Source organism: Agelaius phoeniceus, chromosome 2 (assembly GCF_051311805.1).
Source record: "Agelaius phoeniceus isolate bAgePho1 chromosome 2, bAgePho1.hap1, whole genome shotgun sequence".
NCBI lineage: Eukaryota > Metazoa > Chordata > Aves > Passeriformes > Icteridae > Agelaius > Agelaius phoeniceus.
In genome coordinates, this window is record NC_135266.1 from 112,923,130 (window position 1) to 112,933,413 (window position 10,284).

Below are 10,284 nucleotides of genomic sequence, written 5' to 3' on the forward strand. Positions count from 1 at the left end.
GGCATTTGACACACAGCAAAATCCTTCCTCACATTCACCTCCCTCCTCCCTACACCCTCCCCCAAAACAAGCCAGCCTAAAAAAACAAGGGGATGCAGATTAGAAGGGTGACAACAGCTTAACAGGGGCAGGCTGGTGAGAAGAGGTGACAAACCTCTTGGAGATGAGCCCTTTGCCTCCCCTAAACTACCCCATGCTGCTCAGGGCAGTCTCAGATAGCTTTCCCCACTGCTTCAGGAGGAAACAAACCTCCTTCCCATCACATATTTGCAGCCACATTCTTCCCTGCAAATACTGAAAGACAAAAAATTATCCCAAACACCAGAGCCAGGCACAAATCAGAATAACCACTGAGTAAGAGCTGCTCTTCCTTCATTTGGCAGCCACAGGGTAGCATCTGCAGAGGGATGCTGCAGGCACAACTGGACAATTCTAGAGGAGTGGATGAGGTGTAAAAGCAGCAGAAAATAGAAAATAAAAACAAAAACTAGACTTCTCAGGCAAAACTTAGAACAAAGATCCGGTCCCTCTATGCTCTAATGATGATGGTAGTGTCTGAAAGATCACATCTCTCCTCACATGCAAGCAAGGGGAAGAGGTGGGATAAAAAGCAACGTGATCGATGAGAAAAGCTTGTTTTGATACAAAAACATGAAGATGAGCAGGTAGATTTACATGCTCCTTGTAACCCTTTGGACTCTGCACAACTTTTGCCCCTCTATAGCACAGGTATCTGAGGCTGGACTCTGAGTCCTAGTCACACGAAAGCCACCTGAAGCTGATCCTGCTCAAGTCCAACTCATTCACAGCAGACAGGAGTAAGTGCTTGGCAAACTTCAAGCATTTGGCAGCTCCACACTCTAGATTAGATTTAACTGCCAGCCAGCTCATGGCATGGGACTGATTAGATGTAAGAGCTCCTGAGGTGCCAGTGACCCCTAGATTAACTGTGCTGCTGTAACACTGATGGCTGGGATGAATCACAGCACAGTCACATGGGCTGTGCCCCACCAGCCTAATGGGGCTGCAAGGAGAGCTCTCCTTCTCCTAGGATAAGCAAGAGAGCTTGGGCAGGTAAGTAACACCAAACAGCTCAAAGTAAAAATCAATTTTCTTCGTTTTCCAACACCAGGAGTGAAATCAATCAGGCTGTAACAATCTCTTCCACGCCACGTTTTCTTCCGTGCATAAGAAAAAAAGCAGCAAACAAGACCTCAGCCCTCACACTGCGTATCTCCTCCCCAAAAAAATCCCATGACACCTTTTAAGCCATTCTCTCTACTACAAGCAGCCAAGAACAGAGACAGAATGACTTGCCTACCATTATATCACAAGTCAGAAGAAAGCACTGGAATTTGCACGCCGTGACTCCTGCTGTAGGCGCTGGGTAACGCTGCAGGCATAAAGGTCAAACCCTTCAGCAGGAGCTCTCAAGATATTGTCTGCAGGCCACAAGCAGCCAGCAGAAAGCTGGGAGGTGGCACAATGCCAGCCCAGCTTCCCCTGGTATCCATGTCCTTCCTTGGAAAGAGCCTTAGCACCTGGCAGGGTGCTTAAGGACTCATCCCCCACAAGACGGAGCAAACATCCCTCCTCCGTCATGGGATTAGACAGCGGAGCAGGAAAACAGGATCCAGGAACCTCCAGGAGGGGAAAGCCAAGCTTGACAGCACATTCAGGAGGGTGGAAGAAGCTGAGGGGCCAGGAGTGTATGAGAGGGGAAGGAGCAGAAAGCACTGAGTCAGGAGATGAGGTGATATGGTGAGAGGGGCAGAGCACTCTGAAAGCACACCGGAGATAAACGCATTCAGGTAATTGCTCAGAACGGAATAAATATTGGTAAGTACTATAATTACCTCGAACACTTTACAAAGCTGTAAGAAATATGACTAGAAGAGAGGCTGGCACACAAATGCTGGTTGGGAAGCTCTTATTTCAAGCTATCAAGAAGGAACCAACAAGGCCTGACACCCAGGTTGGTAATTTCAGCTTGGCAGCCAGCCAGAGCCCTTTGGCTGGATCCTAGGTACTGGGTAACTTGAGTTAATAAGTGCCAGATTCCAGCAGTATGATTTTCCAGAGTATTGAGCTTCTGGATGACTTCTGGCAACAAACAACTGCCTTCTCATACTCATTCTCAAGATCCAGCTTCCCTTTCAGAGACTTGAAGGAACCTGGGCAAATTCCTACGTTCATGGTGCTGATGCTGAATGGAGACAAAATGATTAATCCAAGATGAAAAAAGCCCAATTTATCTAGCAGCCAAATCTTAATAACCTTGCTGTCATGAGAGATCAGAGCCCTTCCTTCCCAAAGAAACAAACAAAAGTTCTATTTTGGGGCTCAGTATCTCATCTTCAAGCCTCCATTTCTCTAAAAGCTTCAGAAACCACCCATTTCACAGCAGCCTGGGTCAGTGCTGAGCTCCTCTCAAAGCACTACAGAGTCTGCTGAAAAATAGATCTACCTCACCCCCTGCTCCCATCTCCCTTTGACAAGCTTATCAACTTCCACACAAAGCCCAAAAGCCATAAAAGTGACAGCAGGCCTCAGGCAGACACATCAGGAATGACATGTGGGAGGAACAACTAAAAAAAACACCCCAAAAATCCCCCAGATCCACCATCATTCCCTGTTATTCCCCCCGTAATCACAATGACTCTAAAAGGGAACATATTTGCTGGGAATCAAAATTACCAGCTTCTGTGAGCAGAGTAGGGAAAAGCAGGCAAATTACAGGAATTCCAGACTCATGCCACTAGTTAAAAACCCCCCAAAACTTAGCAGTGCCACAACAGCTATCAAAAACCACCTCCAAACACATCAGAGCCTGATGAGCTGTTTTGCAAGGGGGCAGAAAAACAACATCGAGAACAGCAGAACAAACAACTGGCATTAGTGAAATGCCTGACAGTGCTAATGGCTGTGCAGCTGCCCCAGATGCTGCTCTGGATCCCAACTGGGACAACTTTGTCACCAGAAACTGCACTGGAAGCTCCTTATTCCTGCACTTCAGCAGCAACCTCATCCCCTCCTGACCGGCAAAGTCTCAAGTCTGCCAAAATCAGAAGAGACAGGAGAAGTGCTAGATGATTTTCCAAGCCCCAGATGGAATCAATATCTTGTTTGGAAAGAAGTCAGCTAAGAGGAGTGGTAAGCACACTGCTCAGGAACAGGACAAATACAGACAGATCCTCACTACCTGAGCTTCTTTTGTACTCAGGAGTCTTTGACACTTGGAATGCTATGGGCATGCTGTAAGGCCTGGCATTTGGTAAAATCAATCCTTCAGAGCCTGCTCTCCTCTATCTTTCTTACCAGCTGGGTTCTTCACCTTCCTTCTCCCCCTAATGCTTTCCCTTGGCTTATCTTTTGGGTTTTTTTACAGCCTGGAGAAGAGAAGACTCCAGGGAAACATCACTGCAGCCCTTCAGTACTCAAAGGGGGCTTATAAAAAAGATGGAGAACAACTTTATAGACGGCCAGATAGTGATAGGACAAGGGGGAACAGTTTTAAATGAAAAAAAGGGGACGTTTAGATTAGATGTTAGGAGGAAACTCTTAACTCAGAGGGTGCTGAGGCACTGGAACAGGCTGCCTAGAGAAGCTGTGGATGCCCCATCCCTGGAAGTGCTCAAGACCAGGTTGGATGGGCCCTGAGCAACCTGGTATAGTGGGTGCATCCCCACCTCTGGCAGGGAGGGGGTGTGGAACTTTAAGGTCCACGATGATCTTTAAGATCCCTTCCAACCCAAATCATTCCATCAGTCTGTGATCCTTTTCCCACTCCTCCACTTTGCAGGGCACCTCCTTTTCCCTCCCTGTGGATCATTGCCCAGTAAGAGTCGGAAACAGACCTATAAACACCAAGGAACTACCAGCACAGGAGTAAAATCAGGAAAGAGGAGCCATAGGAGGGTTCAGGCAGCTGTTTCAGCCAGAAACTACAGACTAAATGCTAAGCAGGACAGAGCAGGCAGCCTCTGTCAGGGGATGGTAACATTTAAGAGAGTGGCTGGATCAAACACTGGGCTCACTGGAGGGCTGAGTAACCGGTCACACATCCTTGGACCCACAGTAATGAAGCCCTGGGACATGGAGAATGCCCACCGCAGCAAACTGGGAAACCCAGCCAGCCAAACCTGCCATGCCCTGCAGCCACCTGCCTCCACAGCAGCCCCTTCCCTTGGGATCCCACAGGCATCTGCAGGACCATGTGAAAAACAGATTTACTTTCACAGCAGACACACACACACACAGAGCCCCTCTGTGTATTTACTGCATTTGCCAAGTTACCTTTTAGATCAACCACATCCCTCCAACTGGTCCTCAGGTCAGCATCCTGACCTGCTCCCTTTCCCTCCCCTGCCTGCCACACTGGGCAGAACCAGGCTGGAACATCTCCTTTCAGGAGCATCCCTGTTTTTTGGCATTTGTTTAAGCACTGTGCAGCAATGGTATGTATGAGTCCTGAGTGTCAAAGCCTTTCCCTTTCCCATCACTTAGCTGAGATGGTCTGCTTTTGTGCTTGTGTCCAATTACTTACTGAAATGTGACTTTAGCAACAGTCAGAAAGGCAAGATTCCCTCTTGTCTCACTGCCACTTGCTAATTAAACCTAACAAGAAAAAGCTGACTGACTTACATCATCTGAAACATGTTCCTCCTGATGGAGACAGGGTGAGCAACAGGTTAGAGCTGGACATGCCATAGATGCACAGAGACACCCCAGAGCTACCAAAGGCAGCTGCAGACTCCATTTCTTTGCCTTGCAATGTGATCAAACCCAGCTTTGTCAGGGAAGGCTCCATTTTAGCCTCTCCATGGCTGATAAGAAACAGATGCTAAACGTCTCCTAATATTCTAACACAGAGAACTATTCCTTAAGAAGATTTTGTATGACTAGGAAAGAAATACCAATATGAAAATGGAGTCAAAACCCATTTAGCAGGTTATCATTAAGAAGTATTTAGGAACTTCAAAGCCAGAGGCAAATCACAATACAGCAGTTTTCCAGACACTGGCTGGAGGGCCTAAACGCCCTTGATACCAATAACAAGTCAAATCATGAGCTGAGGAACCCTAGCAACAATAAGAAAACCCTATAGTGCTAGAAAATCTTCCCCTGCCTTTCAGGTGATTTTCCTGGTGCTTTAAGTTCCTGGGCAGGAGGAATCCTGCAGATTGCTAACTATCAGACAGCAAAAGAGCAACTCTTTCAGGTTACAGCACTCTGATTCACCCAAGGTGAACCAATGAAAACACCTCTGGCTTCAAACTAGACTGTATAACCTTTAAATCAATGACAGAATGCATGACCAGTTTTGTATGGTTAAGAAAGAAAACAAGAAGGACCAAAAGAAAAAAACTTTAAAAGATTTTTTTTTTCAAAAAAGGCAATTTCCTGGTTAGAAAAAATAACTCAACAAGTCTCCCAACACTGAAGTGATGCTCTCCCTATGACCCTCTCTCTCCCACCCCCTTCCCTGTGGTCTGCAGCACTGTTTATTTTCCCTTTCACTTTATATAATGGGTCTGGTAGAAGTGCTCCAAGTACACATTCGATTTGCAATAAAAACTGCTTTAATAAAGACATCTAACTTGACGGAAGGTCAACTAGAAGACAACAATTCGCATAAACCAAAACCTCCTGTGTAAATAAACAGGATCTGCTGGAGCCTCAGGATGTCAGACAGTCTGGCCAAGACTGCAGGGAGGGAGTCTGCCCATGAAGAATTGCACTTGGGGACGGGCAGGAGCCGAGCCCTGATGGCTGCAGCAGTCTCCCACCTTAGGAGAGCCAACTCGTGAACGAGGCAATGGCCAGAGCCATCTGCAGAGCGCGTTCCCCAGAAGAAGCAGAGTCACAGCCCACCCCAGCACGCTCAGGATCAGTGCAGCTCCAGCACTGCACAGCACAGTGATGCCCAGGCAGCAGGCACAGGCACGAGGGCAGTGGAATTGGCTCAGGACTCGGGGCAGACGCAGATGGAGGAAGCACAATCTTGGCCACTGCCGCTGACAATGCACCGAGCAGCAGATGAGGCGCCAGCAGCGCTCCTGGGCCGCCAGCTGTGGAAAACAAAAACACCCCCAAAGCCCCTGTGTGCAAACACCCACTACACTGTTTTCTCCATATGCTCCCCTCCAGCCCATCAGTGCCCAGGCTGATCACACCTAGACCTGTGTGCCGGGGCAGGAGCAGAAGAGCAGGAAGGTGCCGGAGCAGAACTCTTGAGAAGGCAGAAGTGAACCCTTGAGCAGCAGCCAAGTGCACGCTGCTGCTTCCCAGCCAGCAGCCCTTCCCCTCTGGAGACAGGCCTGGAAGATCATCCCTCCTTTCTCCAAGAGTCACCCCTTGGTGTTGGCATGGGTATTTCACTCCAACATGCCATTTCCAAGCGAGCTGCAGTTTCAGGACCTTACGCATGCTCTGCTCCCCTCTAGGAATCGCAAATAAATCACCAATTACTATGCATGAATAGAGAGAGGAAGAGGGTAATGAGTCTATGTACATATATACATATGCAATGTTTGAACACAAAGAGCCGTAAATTGCATTCACAGGTGGTATTCTGGAGACTGCAAGAGACTCAGAAGCAGAACTATTCATAAACCAGTCACTGACATGAATGAGTTCAGCGTTCCCCAGAAGCCTATTGTGTTTCCTATATATTACACTATAAATATGAGGAGTACCAGACTTTGCATCCCTCCCTGCAAAAAAAAAAGGAGGTAAATCTTGCAAATACACATAGGATTAGCACTGGCTGGCACAAGTATTAATGGTCTCATTGCTGCATGAGGATTATTTACAGCACTTGCTCTATTTTCCCATTTTGTACTTGTTGTGATGAAGTGCCACTTGTTTAAAGAACCCTGTAACAAACACTGCACCAAGAAGGGGGAAAAAACAGCAGAGATCTACAAATGTTACACCCACATGCCAGATGTGGGTTTTCAGACCCTGGTTTCACAGTTACTTGGATTTTGGTATGTAGTTAATGCTTGATATATTATATTAAATCACCCACCATCTCTTTCCAGAACCACAATTCCTCCTTCAGTGATTTTAATGAGTTTGCAGAAAGGGAAGGAAAGAATGAGCTGCATTTCTTTTTCTGCATATTTGACCCATAGTATCTTATCCCCATATTCTAGCATTAACATCACTTGTTTGGAAAGCAGCAGTCCTTTCCTAGTCAGTTACACTTACGTTACAAAATGTGCATTTTTACTCAACTAAATCAAACGATGTCTCACTTTTACAAGGGGCAACCTAAAGCACTTCTGTGTGACTTGTGGCTTTGAGGCACTGTCACACATCCCCAGCTGTATTAAAATGGGCAGTTGGGCAAAAGGGGAGCAACCAGCTGAAGAAGTCCAGGTGAAAAGAACGAAAAGAAACTCCAGGCACACACGTGGCACACATCCTATCCTTAAAAAACAGCCTCTCATTCAGCACAGGGAGGCCAGCAGGATGTTTTTACGAACTAGATACGTCCGTGGGATTTGGGGACCACTGAAAAGCAACCTATCCTCCAAAGCGACAGATGACACGGCGCAGCTCGTCCCACGGGGAGGACCAAGGCAGGTTGGGGCCGCTTTTAGGTCAAACGCAGAAAGGTAATTCCTGCAAGCAGGGGGTCGGGGCGGCCTGGGCAGCGGGCAGGGCTCCGCGGGAGCAGCAGCACGGGGTGCGGAGTGCACGGCTGGCGGGTCCCAGCGGCTGGGAGCCCTGGGCAGGAGGAGAGGGATGCCCTGGGCAGGAGGAGAGGGATGCCCTCTGCTGCTCCTCCGCCGCAGCAGCTGGGCGTGCTCCGGAGGAGCGCGCAGCGACCCACGGACCCGAGCGCTCCATATTAGGAATCCCTAATCCAGAATGGAGCTATTGTTCTTCCACCAGCAGAGACGGAGCGTGCGAAGAGCCAAGGCAGCAAGCGCTGTGCCCTTCGCCTACACCCGTCTTGCGGGCTACGACAGCCTCGCTGCACTCACGGAGCAAAGGCAGCCTGCATAAACTTAGCTCGGAGATGGATTTTTTTGCAGGGAACCCATGGAAGCAAGCTGGTGGTTAGGGGAAGTTTGAACCGTCTCCAAAACCATTTCAAAGAGTTCGCTCTCTCTCTTTTTGCAGAGCACACCAAACCCCCCCTCCGCCCCAAATTACAGACACGAAGCATGACTGCAATTCTAGTAGAGATCGTGTTTCCAAATTGGCAGAGCAGGTATGTATGTGACAATTCTCAAGACAGTAAAATTGCCAGCCCTGCCGCTTCTTCCCTCAATAGCGTTAATGCCAGCAGAAAATCATACCCGTGAAAAGGCAAATCAAAACAGCTCCGAGGTTGCTCTGCACATACACAGGCAGAACGCAGCGTGCGGGTGCCGTGCTGTATTTTCCACAAATGTTCCTATCAACTCATCAGTACTTAAGCCTCGCACATCGGTCTGCAGCAAAAAGCGTAGAGGCGTTTAACTGTCTCGTATTCTGCTTTTGCCGAATTTGGAGGAAGGAATCTCGCGTTCCCACAGCATCTCTCAGCCAGCGCTGGGATCCCTAGGGACTTTGGAGAACTGCACACAGTCATCCCTGGGGCAGGCACTTGTGGGACGGGACAAACCACACGTTTAACGGTTCACAAAACGCCGGCCGAGAGAAGGCACTACGGGAGGACTTTGAGAGGCAGCACAAAGCAATCAAATTGCATTTCACGGCAGCAGCAGGGACTGCCTTCCCTCTACATTTCAACGCGCTCTTCCAGAGCCAAGCAGAGCACTTTGTTTCTGCAGCCTACCTTACCCCAGGCATTTTCTCCGCTTTCATTGTGCAAGCTCAGCACAGACCCGTGTAACTCCCTACCCTTACGGTTCCCCTCCGAGACAGCCCCGACCCCAGCAGCAGCCCCTGGACGGCCGCTCCCCTTCCCAAGTTGCAGCCGGAGCCCGCCGGGAGCCGGAGCCGCCTGTCCCCTCTGCTCCCACCGCTCCCACGCCCCGGCCGGACCCCGGGGCACGGCGAGGAGCGGTCACCGGGGTGCTGCGGCTGGACACGAAACCCTCATTTATTTAACACACACGTATATACATATACACATATTTACAGGGCTGTTCATTTTTTTCAGCCACTCCTCCCTCCGACCACAGGAGCAGCGCGGGCAGTGACAACTCCTGGGGACGGGCGCTTGGCACTGACAAGGGGCGATCCTCCCGCACGCCCAGCGAGGGACTGCGCCCACCGGGGGTCTCGTCCCGTCCCGTCCCGCCCCACCGGGGCAGCCCCGCGCTGTCCTGTCCCGTCCCGCCCCTCCCCGCCAGGGGCACCGGCACTTACCGAGGAGCAGCAGGGAGGCGAGCTGCGGCCGCAGGGTCCGCATGGCTGCCGGGGCGCGGGGCGGCGGCCGCCCTTACCTCCCGCCGCGGGGCGCCGCGGGGCGCCGGCTCCCGGGGCAGGCGTCGCGCCGGGCCCGGCGGCACAAAGGGAAGGCGGCGGGGCCGGCACGGGGAGGCGCCAAGGCAGGCGGGGGCATCGCCCCCGCAGCGGGGCGGCCGCCGCGCCTCCCCTCCGCGCCGACGGCTCCCGCGGGAGAGGCAGGAGGAGAGCGAGAAGAAAACCTCTCCTCCAAGGGGCGGAAAAAAAAAAAAAAAGAGCACGGGGAAGGTGCGGGGGAGAGGAGGCGGGGGTAGGCACGAGCGACAACAAAAAGACCCCACCCCGGAAAGTTACAAAAATAAGCGGGGCGCCGCGGCCGCCAGCTCGCCTCGGCCCGCCGCCCTCACCTGCCCGCCCACCCGCCCGTTCAGCGCTGCCGCCGCCGGGTGCCCGGCGCTTCCTCCGCCGGCAGAGCCCGCCCCCGGCCCGCCCCGGCCCGCCCGCCCGCTGCCCCGGCCCGCCCGCCCGCCGCCCCGGAGAGCGGCGCTGCTGGGACGGCGCTGCCGAGCCGAGTGCCTTCGGGGAGCCTGTGGCGTGGGGCAGGGGTGGTGAAGGAGTGCAGGGATAAACCGGGTTCCTTTGTTGTAAAGGGAAAAAAAAAAAACCAGAAAGTCCTCGGGCGCTCCTCGGAAAGCCGGCGTCTTGGGGCATGGTATAAATGCGCCCCTTTGTTTCCATGCAAACAAGAAATAACAGCCGGGCTTTGCAAGTTTCGATCAAGTGGTGACCGTCCCGCTGCGATGCGCTGTTGCCGAGCCCCGAAATCAGGGCTGGCGTTAATGCCAGGTTGCCAGATGTGAGCCCTCCCCATGTGCGGGCACTGCTGCACTTGGGATGCTGCCCAGTCAATCA

The 10,284-nt window shown here is 51.4% G+C and overlaps 1 protein-coding gene across 1 annotated transcript in view; it reads right to left on the reverse strand.

Moving 5' to 3' along the window:
- The window catches only part of IGSF3 (immunoglobulin superfamily member 3), a 94,066-nt gene extending 84,278 nt beyond the window's left edge, over positions 1–9,788 (reverse strand). Inside the window, exon 1 of the mRNA XM_077174555.1 lies at positions 9,334–9,788. Coding sequence (XP_077030670.1) covers positions 9,334–9,376 — 43 coding nt within the window. The 5' untranslated portion in view covers positions 9,377–9,788. The remainder of the gene's footprint in view (positions 1–9,333) is intronic.
- Positions 9,789–10,284: the final 496 nt, after the last annotated feature.